Source organism: Oxyura jamaicensis, chromosome 1 (genome assembly GCF_011077185.1).
Source record: "Oxyura jamaicensis isolate SHBP4307 breed ruddy duck chromosome 1, BPBGC_Ojam_1.0, whole genome shotgun sequence".
Classification (NCBI taxonomy): Eukaryota; Metazoa; Chordata; class Aves; order Anseriformes; family Anatidae; genus Oxyura; species Oxyura jamaicensis.
This window is the reverse complement of record NC_048893.1, coordinates 62,090,030-62,109,625: the sequence shown is the minus strand read 5'-3', so window position 1 is coordinate 62,109,625 and position 19,596 is coordinate 62,090,030. Positions and strand designations below refer to the sequence as shown.

Here is a 19,596-nt window from a genome sequence, read left to right as displayed (position 1 = left end):
GTCATGTAGTTTGGTAAGAAGGGCATAAAACTTGCCAGCTCTAACATTCCACATTGTTCATCAACACAGGATGTTCAGGTTGTAACAGAAAGCTAGAGTGATAGAAAGAGCACGACCAGCTGGCAGCTATTACCTGCTATTGCTTCTGGTCTCCATGGCTTGTAGCTCCATGAGCAGCTTGCTCTGCAGGAATTACTGATGTTTGCAGCACAAATTCTGAGCACTGGGTGGGGCTGGATTCAGTTCAAAAAACAACATCTTGGACCAAAGTTTTTCACTAAGCACAGTGTGGTCTTCCAACACTAAAACAAGACAGAAGCTGTGATTCTTGATTTATTGAAGGAATACAATAACATCTTTGGCCCCGGTATGCTAGTAAGATGGCAAAAGTTACAAGCCATTATATTTGTGCCTGTGTTTCTGTTACTTTTGAATAAGTAACTTAAACAGAGATCATGCGATGTGATGAACTCCTAGATGACTCAATGAAAATAAATTTTAAAACATGTGTTCTCACCTTTAACTTTTCCAAACCCTTTATGAATGATCTGCTTCCAAAAGCTTGCCAACCATGGCAGTACATAGGCTCAATACCTATCTGCCCACACAAATTCTGCAAGACTGTTCAAAAAAGAGATCAGAAATTGCCTCTTAAATAAGCAGGTAGGCTTAACGCTTGTCAACACCACAGAGGCTGGTGCTAGCTGTCTGTTGGAGAATTCAGGGCTTTGGGCGGATAAATGCTTCCTATTCAAAATGAATGACACAAAGTTGAATTCACCCCCGAGAACAACAGCGGAAGCCTGAACGGAAAAGCCCACACCTGGAGGGCTGCCAGTCCTCTCTCACCTCCCACCTGGTAGCAGGTGTTAGAGCAGCACCTCCCTCCCTGGCAGCAAATGCGATTACTATTTAAGAGACAAAGTCCTTGCAGGAGCTTTCTGTACTGAGGAGTTTTGGCGCTGGGCTTCCAGCAGAGAACAAATCTGGGCTATGCTATCCACTGCCCTCACGACAGACCTTGTCGCGCTGTGGTGGGCAGAATGAAAGCAAAGAGCTAAGGGGGGCAGGAGACTCCTTGCATTGGAGGCTCCTTCATCTTCCTATGCCCTTGGGTCAGCTCAGGTGTGAAATTATGCAGGCTCTGGTGCAGGCTTAGTTATTTCAAATATAGAGTGGCATCTGTGAGGGGGCAGAATAACCTTTCTGGCTCTTGCCTGTTGGCTGCGGGCCAAGTCATGGCTGGTCTCTGAGGGTGAATTACACACCTGGACTCCCAAACAGCCAAAGCACACAAGATTCCTGCTTAGTCACCTATCTCCTAGGCAAGCTTTCAAATCCACTTCTGTCTTTGCATTTCAAAGCCTTCTTTTGCTTGCTGCAGCACTGCGGATCCATCAGGAAACAAACGTAAAGGCAGGCATCCCCCCGGTTCTCTCCTCCCCAGAGAGGCCACCGACCTCTCTGGGTGGCCTGAGAGGTCCACAGCCACCTCCGACCCGCTCGAGCACCCCGCCTCGAAGCGAGATGGCGGGACCTGCTGTTGGATGGGAAGGGTTTTACTTCAGCTTGACAGGGCACTTGGCTGGCAGCTTCCTCAGCGCTGCCTGCCCGAGCAGGTCGGCGCAGGTCCTGGCGGCCTCCCGATCCTCCTCCCTGCAGGCAGGGGCAATGCTCGCAGTTTGGAGCCTGTGACCCCCCCAGAAGGGGTTACGGCTCTGCTTTCCCCATTATCCACAAGTCCCCGTGTCAGCAGCCCACTAAAATCTCCACAAGGGTCTGTGGGCTGCCTCAGGGCACTAGCTGAGGTGGGCCGGTGGAGCATGCCGGGCCTGCAACGTGGCAGCCGAGGAAGAGGAGGATTCTTCATGCTCCAGTTGCTGTTTTGTTCGCAGCCCTGCAGCTGCTGCCTGCTGAGTCTGCCTCTTCTCTGTGTACAACAGGGTCCTCCCTCACCCTGCCTTCCTCAGCTCTCCTTCTCTTACTGTTACTTCTCTTACTGCACTGGCTTCCCACTTTCTTTTCAAAAAGTTTTTAAAATTTATTTTACATCTTCAATAATCACTCAGTACTCCCACTTATTTTGTTCCCCCTCCTTATCTCTGCTTGGATTCCTGCTTTGGGGAGCTGCGGGGATCAGCCAGGGCTGCTGCAGGTGCAGAACGCTGCAGCTCCGGGAGGCGTAGGACAGCCAGCCCTTACTTTATACACAGGGCTGCATCTTGGCAGAGGATGAAGAGCAGAAAAGTTAATCTTCCCTAGCACTGCTGGATTGCTTGTAAATGTTAACATATAAATTTGAGCTCTTCCCAGGTCTGAGAGTTTGGCATTGCCCATGCTGAGTCAAAGTTAGAAGCTGCAAACCTAAGATCCCAACAAAGAACAAGGAGCATAGTTAATACCTAGCTCTGTTGGTGAGCCACACTTACCTACACGGATCTGCATAAAAGCAGAACAACCTCTCCAAATTTCTCCATCATCTCCATCTTCCAGTGCAGGCATGGAGGAGTTTCGGATTGCCGTAATACCCTGTTCAGCTCGGCAAGGCTAAAGCATGCGCTTGGCTTTCCACACGCATGTAATTCCACACCATTTAGTCATCTTTAAAGTCACTTCTGAAGGTTTTATTGACTCAGATTAGTGCGCTCAGAAGTTGGATAGAGTCCTTTCAAGCCAGTCTTACGTTGCCACAGCTTGAGGAGGGCTACGTCAGGCCTGTTCTGTAATGCCTTTATCAGGTGCAGGGAACAGCCGAGATGCTTCATTTTCTTGTTTTTGCCCCAGGGGTTCATTTTGTACTTCTACAAAACAAGCTTATTTTTTGTTATAAATGCGAATACACTGGAGCTGTGTGTCCTTACATTGGGCTCAACCTTGTTCTTGGCATCCCTCTTGCATTTTGTCTCTTTATTTTATTTTATTATTTTATTTTATTTTATTTTATTTTATTTTATTTTATGACAATCTGCTATTGAACACGTTGTGAATTTACTTAGAGTTTCGAGAACACTCTTCTGTCTTATCAAAACTTTTTTCTCTTGCTTCAGTGTGTTTTGCCTTTCTATTTCTTTGCTGCTTGTGCTAAGAACACCCTTGGAAAGCTCTCATTTTGGTGTACGTACCTCACCCTTGTATCAGTGCTAACCCCAGAGCCAGGCAAAGCACTGTAGGAAGGTGTTTAGGCAGCTTTGGTCCCTGCCAGCTGCTTGTCTTTGTGCATTTCATGCATTTTTAATTGCACACACTTCTGTTTGTCCCCCGCCCAGTGCTTTCATGAAGAAAGCATGGCATTCGCTTGATTTGCAGCCATCCACTTCTTCACAAGCAAAATCCTGTTTCATAACAGCCCTTCTGTAAGTTGGGTGCTGGTTATACCACAGAACGATGTTTTAATAAATGTTATTTACATTTTTCAGGGTAGCTAGAGGGGTTTGGTTTTAATTAGCTGAGTAAGAGAGCCATGAGTGATTATACAGACACAAACAGAGCTGCTGCCATCATCTCCCAGCTCCTTACTCACGCCTCCTGTGCCAACAGAGCTAAAACAAGGAAAAAATAGTACAGGCTCTTGGAGACAAGTATTTTTTGAAACACGGGAAGGGTGAAATTGATTAAGATGTTACCGTGTGTGTTGTGCCTGGAGTCCTCAACAGTTTTTCTGTACCTGATTAATTGCCTCAGCCAGAGGCAGAAAGTCTCTTCCAGATTTGAGAGGAGGGAAGGGAGTGTGAGCCCTCCTGCCATCCTCCCCTGGGCAATGCTCTGGAATCAGGGAGGTTCTTGTATGGAGATGCTGCCTGCTGGGAGCTATTTCAGTGAACTGCAGGCTCCTTCCTTCTCCATCCTCCTGCTGCAAAATTCAGCTTCCTCCTCCTCTTCCCAACCCTCACGCTCTGCACAGCAGTCAGCGTCACTCAGCATGCCCCTGCTGATGAAACCTGACAGGAGCGAGGTCCAAGGGGAAGAGGGCATCTCAGGGAGTGACTGGAGGAGGAACCTCACTCAACAGCTCAGTCCAGAGCATTGCCAGGAACATGGCCAGCTTCGATGGTGGCTGAATGGGGCAAGGCATTGGGCTTGCAGCGCTTGGGAAAACTTGCTAGCAGCCTGGCATCATTTTGGGATGAAAACTTCCCTGCACTCTGAACATGTGCAGGAGCTGGTCCTGTTGCAAACAGGTTTAACTTCCAATGTCTTCCAGTGCTCTGGGATAGTGGGCTGGGTGGGATCTACCCAGGGCATCCTGCACTTAGCAGTAAGACCATGCATTCTGCTCGCTGCCCAGAGCCAATACTCCAGAAGTCCATCACTGCCAGTATCCCACCTGTCAGACACGGGGTACTGCCACTACTCTCTTACAGGCTATTGCAACCAAAGAGGTGAATGCAAGGCTTTTAAATACCTTCATTAGCACGAGCCTGCCCGTTCACACAGAGATGAACTCATCTAGAAGCAAACTTACGCATGAGTGGGACTGGCTTTGTAAACATCATGTCTTGAAAGCAGCAGCAACAGTCACTTTACTATTTTCCCAAGAGAGAGTTGCTTCTCGTCTGGGCACAAAGTAATAAACAGGTCAGCAGACTACGGTGCTCGCGAATGCCTTTCTAAGCTCATCGGTTTTAGGAACTCTCGCTGACTTCAGCAAGGCCAAGGTAAAACAGCCATGGTGGATCGCCTTGTATTTGCACCTCCTAGGACACACATCTGAGTTATAGATCCATGAGTTTATGGTTCTTCTGTTCCTTTTCGTTCCTCCCATCTCAGCACTGCGTCAGTTAAATGCGTGTGACTAAGCCTGGAGCAGCTATCCCTCACTCATCACAGCTACCCACAGTACCCCCCGTCTAGCACAAATTCATGCTGACAGCTGAAATCCTAACAGCTCCTATTCAGGGGATGAACTAAATAGCTCCTCCGGTTTGCAGGTTTTTCCTAGTTCTCTCGTGTTCCTGTTACCATGAATGGAAATCTTTTTCCACAGCTCTAAGAACATGAAAGCTGGTAGAGCCAGTGGGTGGTGTTCCCACTTAAGTTCCCAGTTTTGTTAAAAGTCCTTTTTATACAGGCAGGGGGGGAATGTCCTGTGCACCACACCCACTTTCAGCCAGCTATTTATACAGTCAGGAACCATAGACCATCTGCAAGACGTTTAGGGCTCAGACTAGCCAATGGCCACACTAATTCCAAGCTGGTGGGCTCATACTCCATGCTCTAGTTTAGAGCACGTCCTGTTTCCCTCACTGGGTAATGACAGTTAAAAGGTTGCAAGGGTGCAAGCAGGTAAACCTAATTCAGGTGAGAGCCCTGGTCAGGAGAAAGGGACGAAAGAGGTAATCCAGGAGCTCTCAGCTATCTCAAGTACGGGAGCATCGTCTTTGAGCTGGCATCCCTATTAATTTGGAATTAATTCCATGCCTTTTAGGAAATAAAAACAAACTGACCATGACAAATCTCTGTTTTACTGACCATTTCTGACTGCTGCTGGAAGTCTCTTGTTAGCTCTTGGGATGTCTTCCACCACCCATTGTCTGGTGTTGTTGATGGTCCTGCAAAGAACAGGGACAGGCTGTGGGGCAGAGAGGGGACAGGATGAACTTGACACAGCTACACCAGGAGGTCTCCCGTATCATTCTCCCACTTTGAGCTATGCCACGAGAAGGTTAAGCTGGCAGGCATCCCCATCGCCTCCATACAAGCATAGCTACTTCTTGGCCTGGACAGTTCAGCCTGTCCCAGCAGCCACAGTTTCTGAGGTAGAATGAGCCATGGCTGTACCTCCTAGAAGAGCTTTGGACTCGGGATGAGAAGCTCTTGCAAAGCATCCGCTTTCCCTCCCGGCCTTTTGGCAGGGAATCTGTTGACATCTTCAGAAAACAGCCAGGTGAGTATTTATACCCATTTCTGCAGCACTTAATCACATTATAGGTAGCAGCCCCTGAGTTAGGCTTCCCCTCGTAAGGCCAATGGGAGGAGCCCTTCTCTTCCCTCTGGCTGCAGAGGCAGCGTAAGGAAAACTTCCCTAGGCTGACAGCAGCCTTTGAGGAAGCCTCTTGCTGAAAGCGGAGGATGCAAGGGTTGCAGAGCACCAAAACCTGCATCTGGCTGCTATTAAGGGAGGAGTTTGATTTTGGTTTAGGCTTGTATCAGCTGGCCATGGGTGCAGGGGAGAATCAGCTGGTGGAACAGGAGGAACACTATCTTATAGATGGCCGTGATTACTTATATGAGAGTAAATGGTGTGAATACTTGAGCCTCTCTGACATAAACTGCAATTATTTTACATGTGTGGATCCCACTGAATCAATCAATTATTGAATAATATCAAGGTCACCTTTTGATTACGCAGCAACGAGGGGCTTTACAGCAATGTTATTTGGAAAATTATACTGTGGGCAAGCACTGGGGGGTAGGGGAGCTCCTTTTTTTTCTTTTTCCGCTCTGTTTGATACAAATGTGGGCTTGGTTAAATAAGAAAATCATTTGATTGGTCACATCACCTTCTGACAGAAGATTTTCCGAGGAGCTGAGATGCTCAGCAAGGTCTGCGGAGAATACAGACAGGCCCATTAAAGCGTCAACCCTTCCTGCAGAACTGCAGCTTGCCAGGGACAAATCCGCTTCACAGTGGCTCAGGCAGACTTTACTTTAAGCAGCCACTGCACAGCAAACCTGCACAGAAAATTTCCCCCTTCACTTCGCATCCTGCACTGAGCTCAAACCAACTTCTAACGATGCATCTGACAGAGGAGCTGAAGGGAAAATACAAACCCCAGGGATGACGGCAGTGACCGAGTTCAGGCTTTGAGCTGCTGGGGTGGCAGACAGGGAAGTGCCTTCGCTCGTAACTTGTGCACAGTTTGTCCCAACAAGCTTACCTAAGTGCTATAGGAGCAGACGAGATCAGTGAGCTGCTTTGACTCCTCCCCACGCGAGTTTTCTCTTACAGTTTTATTCCCCTTACCCTTTGCAGAAAGCACCGCAGTGCTCCCAGACGCACCACGGGCAGAGAGCAGGAAGGAAGCTATTTGCACTTCCTCCTCATGACAAGTTCACTCGTGCCGCACTTCAAATATTTACTTTTACCTTTAAGAAGTCGGACCCCACTACCTCCAATTTTCACACGTAAGCCTAACACATGGAGTAAGGAAGCGTATTAGGTCCTTCTGTTGAATTTTGACAAGCAGCTCTGTGGATTTTCCTCACATTGATGGGATCCTGTAATTTTGGTGCGACACTTGATAAACAGTGGTATCACTGAATGACGCGTTTCAGTTCTTACACATAGACAGTCTCAGGCTCTGAGATTTTCAGTCCCGAGATTGCTTGCATTTTCAAACCAGGAGTTAAAATGAGTCAACCAACGTTCCCCACCTGACGCACGCACAGTGCACACACACCTGCAGGTAACTATGTTTCAGCTGAGCAGTTTTCCAAAAATTCTCTTATTTTTGCCAAATCCAGCAGTCAGAGCTGGGAGGCACCGGGCAGGGGGAGTTGCTGAAAACCCAGTCTAACTTCGAAAAGCCTTTCATTCCCGAGCAGGGCATTTCGCCAGAGGTCTTCTGCACCTCTCATGTTGCCAGCACCCCTCCCATCAGTCTCTTCTCTCTCAGCATCTCTCATCATGGTATATGCCAGCCGACAGACTGGAAGGCAGCAGTTTCACTCCAGCTTTTTGACCCTGCCTGCAAGCACCAGAGCAACCCAGGCGCAGAGAGGAACGGTTCAGACCAGCTCTCAGCTTGTAACTCAGCTCTTTCAGTTCCTCTGCAAGGAGAAAGCGACACCAACCGTTATTCTCACAGTTTTATTTGTAAAGGACATAGCATGAAAAGCTGTATTTCAATGTACTTCAAAACCTGAAAAACCCATGTCAGTTCGTGATATGTATGTTAAAGTGCTTGATTTAACAATACTTTTACTAACGTCGTCTTGAAAATAATCCAGTTCTTATTCAGTTAGTAATGTTGTAAAGACAAAATATACTTAATGGAGACATGAAAGGGTCATTTGAAGCTATACAGGGCACATTTGTACATTTCAAGTGTAACACAAAATACTTCCCCAGAAGATGCGCACCTTCATTTGATTGAAAGAAGGAATTTTCTCAGATACACCTTCACACAACTATTCTAAAAAGACAGTTTTGAACAATGATATCTAATTACACATGCCAACTCAGAGTAAACGTGAGTAGATTTTTCACTAAACAGACCCGCATTCGCTTCAGAGAATTATAAATACACATTTTGTACACAGTGAGGCGTTGGATTCTCTGACTCCTTCCAGTCGCCAGGCTGGATGTTAGCAGAACAGAACGAGGCAAACTCAGCCATTTGCAAACAGGTACTGAGTAGGATTGTAGGCTATATGTTTTTTAAGAGCGGATGCAAGGGAGCTTTGGTCTTTTCCCAGATTCCCTTTCTCAACCAATGAAGGTGCTTTAACACTGAAGTATAAACTGTGTTAGCTTAGATGGGTTTCTCGCCATTCTAGTGGGCAGAACGATTTCTGTAAACCTTACAGAAAAAGCCTCACAGTTTCCAATCAACAGAAGTAGTCTACGGGAAAAAGAAATCACACACGAAAGAATAAAAATTCACTACAAAGAGCCGTACTCCCAAGGTTGTCAAATAACTAGTCTTCTAGGAACCAGAGGCACTCGGCTGTGCCCCTCTAGGCGTATCTGAGGGTGCTTTATTGCCTGCAGAGAATTATTAGACATACATCATTTTTATCGTATTACTAATATGATGCGAAACCTGACAAAAAACAAACCAGTCAACACTTGCTAGAAAAGCTGACGTGAAATCGTGTCCAAGGTAAGTGCTAAGCGCTCCTTAATGTAGTTTGAAATAGGGGAAGTCCCTGTTTTGAATTTTCAGTTTTCTCAGGTTTTGACTCATTTTAACTTAAGAAAGACTTCATGTAGTTATTGCCCTCGTCAGTGTGTACGGTTTATTCATCCACGGATGACCTTTAGAGGTGCCCATGTTTCTACTTTATCCTGCTTGCACTTAACCCGCGTCGTGTTGGGTGAATGCTGTGACTGCTTAAGTCATAAATACTGTTTTGCAACCATGCAGCAGTAAACTTTGAGAAGTATCCAGCTAAAAAACACAGATGCTGCTGCAAAGAAATCCGAGGACTGAAGAGGCTGTTATTTCAGCAAAATGAAAGCCACTTAGGCTGGGCGTGAAAAAATCATGTATAGCAATGATCAGACATAAAATGCCTGAGTTGTAATAGAAATCAAAACATCGCCCAAGCAGTCATTACCAAATAACGCTGCCACATGGCTTCTGGTGCTAAATGTATATAATCTGTTGATAGAGTTAAGTAGCAGGGAAACATTTTCAATCGCTGCTTAAGGGTTATCATGCATCTTCTGCAGACTTCACACAGACTTGTCTGGCCACTCAGAAAACCTCAACACTGCAAATTTCACCATTCTGGAAACGTAAGAGAGATGTCACACAGCCGTGGGCTCTGGGTACTAACTCATGACACCATTCACAGCCCTAATGTTAGTTACTCACCACCCACAGAAGTGTCACAGCAACGCTGCCTACAGTATTTGGGATGAGTTTAGTCAGTTTGAGGAAGTACAAGCACAGGAGGGAGGAACAGTTATTAAAAGCTGAAACTCCCATTACAGTCAACAATTCCCTGACTTCTTTAACGTCTTAAAAATAAAATAAAATAAAATACCCACAAAACAAACAAACAAAAAGCTCCCATCACCCTTCTATAACATAAAACTCTCCCTTCCATTGAAATGGAGTCACACAAAGAGTTTTCTTCTGGCCAGGAACATGATGTGAAACTTCAACACCAAAACGAGTGCTGCTCTAAGAACTGGACACCAGAAGGACCACAGGAAAGCAGAGAAGTTTGACAGGGGTGAGGTGAGACAGCAAACCTGATTTTCGTTCTCTTTCCTTTTCCTTAGCTGTCTCTCCTCCCCCACTCCACCACGTGCACACTATGCCGAGACCTGCCACTGCCCCTCATTCTGAAGCCTCTCCTGACGCCACCCGAGAGCAGGGTGCCATGCACTCGCAGTGCCAGTCAGGGCTCTTCCCAAGCCACAGCTGACGGCTCTCGCTGTGAGACATCCACAGAAATCCACTGACGGAACGGCCAAGATCAAAGGGAATGAACGTGTTAGAGCACACACCTGTATTTAAACGAGCCTGCAAGAACTAAAACCAGATGAAGTTTACTATGCCCTCAGACACTTACAACTCCCATCTATGAGAAAGGAAAATACCCTCTGTATTAGCTGCATGGTAGCCACATGATAATTTTAATGTAATCCTGTTAAATTTTGAGCACAGAGGATTTCAGTTGCTCCCAGCTCCTCAAGACCCACAGCTATATAGGCAGACTGTATTACTAACACATTAACTGGAAAGAATGTAGGAGGATCCTCAAAATACCAGCTTTTTTTTCTCCTTTTGCTTCATTCCCTTTTTTGTACCTGGATAGTTAAAAAGAAAAATAGAAATCAAAGATCCTGTACTCCTAGGAATGCTCATTCTGCAGGATAAAGGAAGACTGGTGACCGGACAGCATTTCAAGACCAGCTGATACAGTTCAGTAGCATAGCAACATCGGTGTTTGTGGCTCTACAGCAATGATTCTTCTCAAGTACAGCAAGAATTTGGTGCAAGCCAAATTCCTCAAAATGATGAGGGGGAGGGGGGAAGTAGTAAGTAATCCCCAACACAAACAGGCCGGGGGTGAGGGGGAGTCACCAGACAGGCGAGGGAAACAGTGAGCAAACCAAGCAAGCCATTGCTCCCCATCTCCGGCCGCAGCAGCAGCACTCCAACAGGTCTCAGGGGCTCAGCAGCCCGCCTCTCCAGTGTTGAAACATTTCAGCTCCTGTCTCCCCTTCTGGAGATCAACAGAAGTGACACAAAAGGCCTTATGGGGAAAAAAAAAAAAAAAAAAAAGACAAGACACAACTTCTGTGCATGGAAAGGGCTGGGGCTCTGAACAAACAAAAACCAAAGGGAGACCACGTACAGGAGGGTAAACAGCGTACACGTACAACATTTCCAAGAGTGAGACGATCACAATGGCTACATAAGGATATTTGCTGTATTCATTTGCAATACCTGAAAAAAGCCCTGCTGAGTTTGCGCTGTATTTACACGTTGATTGGCTTCTTCCTTGCAAGCAAGTAGCGGCGTCCCTTCCCACCTCAGTCCTTCCCTCCCCCAGCCCTTCCCCGGGGTTTGAGCTACTCACAGTCAGAACAAGAACATTCAGTCTAAGAAAATTTTCTTAGAGTAATATAATTTCTTAAAGAAGATAGCGTATTTACACACATCTAAACACATGAAAATACTCTATTTTATACTAAATTTCTGTTTCAAATAAACTACAATACTGCATCTGAGCTCTCTGCAGCTTTAGAAGACAGTCCCGGTGGGGCACACTCCGGGCTTCCCACTCCCGCTTCTTCCGGCAGCTTTGCCTTGCAGTGGTGCGCTACCGTCGCGTTCAAGTCCTGACAGGTCTCCAATTGTGGTTTGCTTGCTCGGGAAAGGAATAATGAAGTTCTCAGCAAAGCCATGCTAAACATCCACTCCTTTAATGAGAGATCCTTCTAGGACGATGTTGAAATCTTGCAATGTCTGTAGGACTCGGATAAGGGAGTTGACAGTCATGCGGTCCCGTAGGAGAGCGTTCTCCTCGTACATCCTCGTGATGGGCGGGCACTCTGCCAGTAAGGGGATCCACTGAGGCAGCAAGTGGTCCCTGCGAAGGGGGTGAAAAGAGTTACTGTAGCACGAAGTACAACAGAGCTCAAACTGAAATTCTTCCCCAAGAACACAACCCAGTACACACGGTCTCCTTTTGGGGTGATGCATGTTGTTGGCACATAAAAGCTTGCCGTGTAACAATAACCCTCAATGTTATTAGTAAAAGCTTCCTGTGTAATAACCCTCTGCTTTATTAGTGAAATGTAAGTAACTGGCTGTACTGTGGGAATGCAAATAGAAGGATACATGGAAAACTGGACAATTGGCTTTGAAAGAATTCGGTAACATTTTCAGATCAGGAAAAGGAAAACTCAGAAAACAAAACAAAACAAAACAAAAAAACAGGTGCTTTTCCAGCTGGTTTTCAGTGTATCCAGGTATTTATTTCCAGCTCCCCCCTAAAATAAACTGAGTCTCCCTCCTCTCCACAAGTGCAAGACAGGAAGCATCCTATGTGGAAAGAAAGATTCTTCTAGAATAGCTTTGTTAAAATTAGAACAGACACCCCCTTTTCATAGGCAAAGTGATTCAATGAGGATTTAGAAATGTGCTGACTCTTGTAAAGAAACTGCGTTCCCAAAGCCTGCACTTCATCAAAAATACAGCTTCAAGACAGATTTTGTACATATGACTGTCAAGCTAACAGCTATTAAAAAAGCTAAAAACATTCTTAGAGGTTTAGACACTAGCCATGTATTATTAGTGCTTCTTTGCTGCAATTTTTTGTCTACTAGTAAAGCCGCCTAAAATAGGCACTGGATATAGAAGGTATGAGATGTCTTAAAATGGAAAAGTAAGGGTGGCAGTAACAGTGTGAAACGTCTAGCACAAGAGAAGGCGTGCAATGAAAAGCAGGTAGGTACCTTGTCCCCAGGCAAACCAGAATTTGGAATTTGCCATCCTTTCCAATGTTCCTTGGAGCTGTATTGATGGCATTCACATAATGGCAGAAGGTTTTGCATGAAGATCTCTGAAGCAAAAGGGCCTCCTCGTTGTCTCCGATCTGGTCACTGGTTTCAAAATAGGCAACGGCTTTCTCTGTAGTGGGGAGAAAAGTCAGAACCTGCTGAGCAGAAGTACTTCGTTGCAACTCAGAATTACAAAAGGGAGTTAAACAAGCTGGCAAGAGCTATCACACAGTTTGTACGTAGATTCCTCCCTCTGAAGACAATAGGTAGGTGATGATCTCCCCTCTGCTAGAGGGCCGTGGTCATCAGGCTGATGTACAGTGCACAGACCTAAGATCAAGGAGCCGCACCGGAGCGGCTGTCAATGGCTTCGTTGTAGTGATACCATCAGCTTTCATTTCTCACATTTTCTGAGTAAGTACTTAGACTTGAGGCTAAGAATCTCAACTTGTGAACTTGTTTTAAGGGAATAGATAAGCCTTAAATTACTGCAACACAGGCCTACAAATAAGCATCACCAGAAGACCAGTGCAGTGATTAGGATAGTTCTCAAACAACTAGAAACCTAAAGCTTTCACTCCCTGCCCTTTACCTACTTTCCTCCCAGCATCAGCTGTCACTCCACCCCAACCTCCACCCTACATCTTTCCAGGCAGGAAAACCGTTGTTGGAACATTCATCTATAAATACATGACTAGAAATTGAAATGCTCTTAAATTTCTGCACAGATTCTGCTTTATGTAGAGTTCCATATTTTTCACCTTTCACCCTGTTTCTCATTCATTTTAGGCAACCTGGAGCAGGTGAAATGCAGGAAAAAATGCCACCCTAGCTGAAAAGAATCCCAGGCCTGTGCATAAGAAGCCATTTTACCCTCATCTTCTCCAATTCACACACCAGCTTACCTATGAAATCCCAGATGAAGACATTCTTATGAAAAATGCGAGCCGATTTGAATCCATGGTGGAAGACCTGCTCCAGTGCTGCGACCAGACCATTCTCCCCACACAACAGAATGGTGAGGCTCCCTCTCTGTGAGAAAGAGAGTCCGTAAGAACACCTTGTCTTGTTTGTATGCCACCAGGCTTCACATCTAAAGGTTAACAGTCTCCACTTCTCAATTTCTGCTTATAAACATATTGACATGCATTGCAGACACCAGGTAAGTAGGAAGTACCTCTTTCTCTGGCTTGTGAAAATGCTTCACGATATTGTTCACGGCTTCTCCAATTCCCTCTTGGATTTGCCCTGCATTAGGCTCTGTGAAATGGTAGAAAGCACGCTAGCTGAAGATACCAACTTTAAAACATTCATCAAATTCTCACAATGACATAGCTTGAACTACAGGAATTATTCTGTATCTTTAACAGGGAAGAGTTCAGAGAGTCATTTCTCTTGAGTAAACGTGAGCCTTAATTATAAGCAACTGACGAGCAATCCTGGAATAGTCAAATAAATTGCCCTACTTAAAAATGCACAACCCAAGGAGCTGGCTTGATAAATATTTTATTTGAGTTAATCACATCTTGCCCATCACAGAGTACAGCAACCTTCTGGTGAAGAGACATGGGCTGAAAAATTGTAGACAAGTCATTTGACTAGCTTCTGTGCAACTCAGAAAACCCTGCACCCGTGAATTCCTTACTTGCACCCACAATGTATTTTGGAGCCACAAGTATCTGTTCTAGGCCCACGTCTAGTCATTGTAACATCGTGAGGAAACAGAGGCAGAGGATATTCTTTACTGACGCTTCCAAAAGTCAGTCATCTTCAGTGTTAAAATGCATGCCCTGTTCCTGCTCTGAATCTGTTTAGCTATACGCTTCTGCTGCTGAAGCATGTCATCTTTCCACCTGCTACCATTTCATCTTCCTATGCAGGTACCTACAAGAAAGTCATCTAGTCCCTCATTCATTTTCTGATTAAAACAGATTGAACATTTGAAACCTCATTTTAAGCAGATATTTTCCAGACTTTAATCATTTTTATTATTCTTCTATTAGTCCTTTCTAGTAATATACATATATATATACATATATATCCACGAACTTGTCCTGTGATTGCTATTTTGGAAGCATGGAGTAACTCAGAATCATTTTAACACGTGATGACCTCCAGTCTCTGGCACGTCTAAACCAGAGTCTTCTGTAGCTCAAAATGTAAATAGATTTTTGGGCCCTAGTGTTCTTAGACCCAAGGAAATGCTCTGCAAGTAGCTCTGGTGCCCACTCCTTCAGCTAACATGGACTCGCATATGTAAAAAGCTGCAGGGGTCCCATTTTAAATTGCTGCATTACTCTTGGAGGCTAATGTTTCCTAGCTTGACATTTCAACAGTCATGTCCTCTAATTTTACCTGAGTTAGATAGATTTATGAACGTGATCCACTCTGTGCTCACCTGTATGCAGTAGGGAATGCCTCACAGGGCCCTTACAGCCCTGTGCCCCGTTGTAGCCAGGTGCCCTTACTCACAACAGCTAATGTGAGGGACGTGAAGCTGATGTCCCCATGGCTCCCTCTGGAGATGGACTCCTCCAGAAAGCAGTTCTCAGCACCCATATCAGGCTCTGAACTGCCCTCCTGAGATGCCCGCCTACTCGTTGACTGCAGAGAGAGCCAGGAAGCTGAGCAGCATCAGCTACTGTAAATTCTGCTGCTGTCTCCTCCCCCATCCTGTATCTCCACACTCCAAGGACAGAAGTTATTCTCTCTCAACTGTCAGATGGGGACATTGAAAGAGGCAACATTCACCATCACAGAGCGAGCTGCAGACACAGGAACAAGGGCAGGAAAAACTCATAAGCTTGTGGCTGTTCCTCTGCACCAAGCCTTGCTTCAGAAGGAGCTCTCCCGTTCACAGAAGCTTTATTTCTGCCTCTGCCCCCTTCTCTAGAGCCCCGGGGATGAAGGAAAGGACTTACTGGTGTTTTTTCCTGTGAGAGAAGTGATGCTCAGCCGCCGAGCTGTGGTAGGAGACTTCTGCTGGGGTGGGGTACGGCACTGCTTTCCCAGCTCTTCGTCAGACGTGGAGGACACCAGCTCTCCAATAAGGATTCGCTCCAAGCTGCCGTCGTCAACGCCCTTTCCCAGCCATCGCCCGCAGGGAAACCTGCCAGGCACCCAGCACAAGCCCAGGTCAGTCACACAGGTAGCCTAGCTTTATCTCAAAGCTACAGTTAGCACCCATAAACACTGCTAACAGGCAGGAAATAGCAGCCAAAAACTCCTCCCAAAGCAGAGTTCAGCAGGCAGTCTCCAGTGCACCACAACTCAAAAGACCAAAGCAAGAAAACTACAGTCACCTTCATCCTTAGGGAAAAGGAAATATGCAAAGCTGGTATGAAAGCGCAGAGCAACAGAAAGTGCTATACGCTTATTTAACTGGCCACATGTAGATTTCTGCGGCGTTATTTTTCAGTTGCAACCACAACTGATACTCAGCCTTTAAAAATACTATGATGATCTACAATTAAATCCTCACACAGAGTTTCCACCCAACTGAAGCTGTGACTTTTCCTCATACCCAAATCCCACATGCTGTTCCTCATGTCCTCATCCTCATCCATCATGACCCCATCCTCAGTCCTAATAAACTTCGTGCACGTGTCCATACTACCAGTTTTTGTACCCATGTCCGCCTGCTTCTCTCCATACTCTGTGCCCAACCTTGAGCTGTGGAGCTCACCTCTCTGAGTGATAATTTTCAAAGTCCACAGTCAGAAAAAGAATTAAGTTTGTTTAGCCAGATGTTTTGTAAAAACAAGGATGAGTTAGGAGATTTTTTCTATACAGAAGGCATGTAGTCAACGGATTAAGTAATCATTGTAACCTTTTATTTAATTGTAATTGAAGTTTCTGTACATTTGTTAAATGACTTATAACATTCAAATGCTTTATAAACAAAGCAAAACAACAAGAAAAGCAAAAAAATAAAGATCTGCCCTAATCTGTCATTCCAGATCACGGGGTTTAAAGACTTCACTTGTGCACAACTTTACCACGCTACTTTGAATGAAGAGATTTAATTATTAGACATAAACATATGAATCACTTCAAAAGCATCCATACTGTCTGTCCTGTCTTGGAGAGATGTAAAGAAAATCCTACAATCAAGCCTCATTTAATATTTATCAGATTTTTTGGCTTAATCTAGAGCTTCTGAAATGAGAGATCCGGGGGTGGGGAGAGCAACCCAACCCTATCTGGTACCCAAATCAACCCACACTCCTCCATCGTAGTTTTGCCCAACTGAGAAGATGAACACCTTGCTTTTTCTAGATTAATCCGTAGACACTTCAGATAAAGACAATTAAAACTTGTTGCTTACTTGTATGTGTGTCCTGTTATTTCATTTCTGACCATGACACAATCAACCAGCCACTTGGCTAGTAGCCCTGAGTTGTCATGACCAATCTGAACAGTTGTCAGCTTTCCTAAATTCTGGCACTGAAACAAATAACAGTTTTAAATTAATTTAAAACAAAACAAAGCAAACAAAAAAGGCAACCCCCCCACTACATATGGTCTCAAATATATGTTTTTTCCTTTGACTTACGTAGCAAGTATTTTCAACCAAACATGAGAAATGTTTTGAAAAGCAGAATAATTGTTGTTTCAGAGTCAGATGGGAGAAAAGAAATATCTTGAAATAAAAATAATTAAAAGCTTATGAAGAGACTATGTTCTTTGTTGTGAGAACTTGCTCTGAATAATTATGAGAAGTGTTAATTAGAAATCTCCGAGCTCTGTCGATAAAAAGATGTGCCTGTGTAGAAGAAATAGACCTTCAGAGCAAACAGCCTCTCCAAATTGCATTTTGAGCACACTGACCTTCGCTTTAGTGGAACCACTCCACACTATGAAGTAGCCCCTAGATCCTTTATTATTTTCAAAAATCAACTTGCTCATTGTTGAGCAAGACAAAAATCACTCGCATGAGATGCTTAAGATCACAAAGAAACAGAACAAGGAAAACAAGGGACTGTGAGTTCCAGTGCAATATGTAATTGTAGGTGGGGCTGGCAGCAACATCTATTAATGTCACCTAAGCACTTCCCTTACAAGACCTTGGTTTTCATCGCTTCTGCCAAACAAGCAGCTTGGGCTGACATTTTCCACAGTGGGTGGCTACCCAAGTTGATATTTTAGGAAAACTTCAGTCAGAAGAGTATTCCAGAACTGTATTACTATAGTCCTGAGAAATGTCCGCTGTTTTGCTTGTTAGAAGCCTGGAGAGCTTTTCTACAAAATATTGATGTCTGAATGTGAGGCATGTACCATATTAGGAAAATAGTTTGTCTGTCAAAATTCACTTATATTTTTGCAACGGGCTTTTTATTTTTATTTTTTTTAAACACACAATTGTTGCTTAAGATCAGTGTGCACATGCTCAATGGGTGCAACTTCAGTTTTAGTGGCAGTTATTCCTAGGTGATCATTCCTTAGTGGATATGGTACAGCCTGGAACTACAGGAACCCGATGGGGCTTTCCCTGCAGCCACCAGCTGCTCTGGGGTGGCACCAAGCCAACTTATAACTGATGGGCAGGAAAGCAGAGGGAAGCACTGGGAAGTCAAATACCAAGAGAAAACCACAGTAAGCACAGAGAAATGTGCCCAATGGGGATGTGAGCTCTACACTTTGCTAGTGGTAGCACCTGAAGCTGGGAAGTTGAAGAGCACAGGGGTTAGACTGGCTGGTTGGAAGGAATGCAGCAATGTCAGACAAGGAGTGGGAGGAGAGGAAATTTGGGACTGGCCAGAGCCGAAACTGTCTGAAAGGGACCAGGGTGGTGTTAAGTGGGAAGACAGTTTGAAAGAAGGAAAAAAATAAATAGGGAAACGAAGAGTCAGAAGTGAGCCCAGAAAAGGAAAATTGGGACTGATGGCAGGGAGATTTGGACAGGAATGAGATGTAGCAATAGACTGACGGTGAGAAGAGGAGCCCTGGGCTGGGACAGGGACAGCGACAAAGCCTTTGATTAAAGGTGGTACGTGTTTGAGGGAAACTTTCATTGAGCACAGGGTAGGCAGGCAGCACTGTTTTCCCAATTTTGAATTTATAACTACCTTGAAAACCTGAAATACTGTGTTCTCAAGAGAATAAATCCTCATCAAGTTTTTTTGGGAGTATTGGCACGTAAAATGGAATGAGTGCGCACTCACCTCAAATGTCATTTCTAGGAGGTTTTTAGGAATCTGCATTACGCCCGTATCTCCCAGCTCTCCCGAAACACAAATCCATGGGTTTGATGTGGTTATTGCATTGCTTAGTTTTTTGATGGGGATTATCACTGACCTATAAGGGATTGCTGAGAACGGGAAGGGAGGAAAGATAAGTTAGTCGTGACTTCTTTTTCCCCTCAAAGTATGCAGTTTCTGGGGTAAACCACACTGTTCCCTCGAAGGTATGACTTGCTCCAGGTGTCAGCAGCACGGTGAGGGGTACCCCCTCACTGCTCCCCACAGAAGGCGAGCCAAGAGGGTCACGGCAGCCCCCAGGCTGGAAAATCTGCCCCGCAGCGCCGCTCGGGGGCGGTTTCCACCGGCATTAATTCATTACTGGAGGCGACCTGCGAGAGCAGCCCTCAGCAGCGGCTCCAGAAACCTCCCTGCCTCCGCCGGGAGGTGCCCGAGGGCAGAGCCCGGCCTGGCGGCGGGACGTGGCGGTGCCGCGCGGTGGTGCTGCAGGCCCGCTCTGCCTCCCTCAGCGCCCGGCCCGCCCGCAGCCGGCCGCCCCGGCAGGCCTGGGGGCGCTGAGGGGGCTTAGGGGGAGCCCCAGGGGCTGACGGCATGGCCGAGGTCTCAGATCTCTGTGGACATCCCCCCATAATTACTACTACTACTACTATTATGTTGTTCTTAATCCTGCGCCACCCATACTTCAGACACCCACCCCCATTTGGATAC

At 45.6% G+C, this 19,596-nt stretch overlaps 1 protein-coding gene across 2 annotated transcripts in view; it reads right to left on the bottom strand.

Moving 5' to 3' along the window:
• Nucleotides 1–7,796: 7,796 nt before the first annotated feature.
• DENND5B (DENN domain containing 5B) overlaps nt 7,797–19,596 on the bottom strand; it is a 107,927-nt gene continuing 96,127 nt past the window's right edge. For both annotated transcript variants that reach the window (XM_035345015.1, XM_035345023.1), the window contains 7 exons: nt 18,853–18,998; nt 17,016–17,134; nt 15,610–15,797; nt 13,866–13,948; nt 13,594–13,720; nt 12,644–12,818; nt 7,797–11,775 (listed from right to left, as the gene is read on the bottom strand). In XM_035345015.1, the coding sequence (XP_035200906.1) occupies nt 11,592–11,775; nt 12,644–12,818; nt 13,594–13,720; nt 13,866–13,948; nt 15,610–15,797; nt 17,016–17,134; nt 18,853–18,998 (1,022 nt within the window). In that variant the 3' untranslated portion in view covers nt 7,797–11,591. The remainder of the gene's footprint in view (nt 11,776–12,643; nt 12,819–13,593; nt 13,721–13,865; nt 13,949–15,609; nt 15,798–17,015; nt 17,135–18,852; nt 18,999–19,596) is intronic.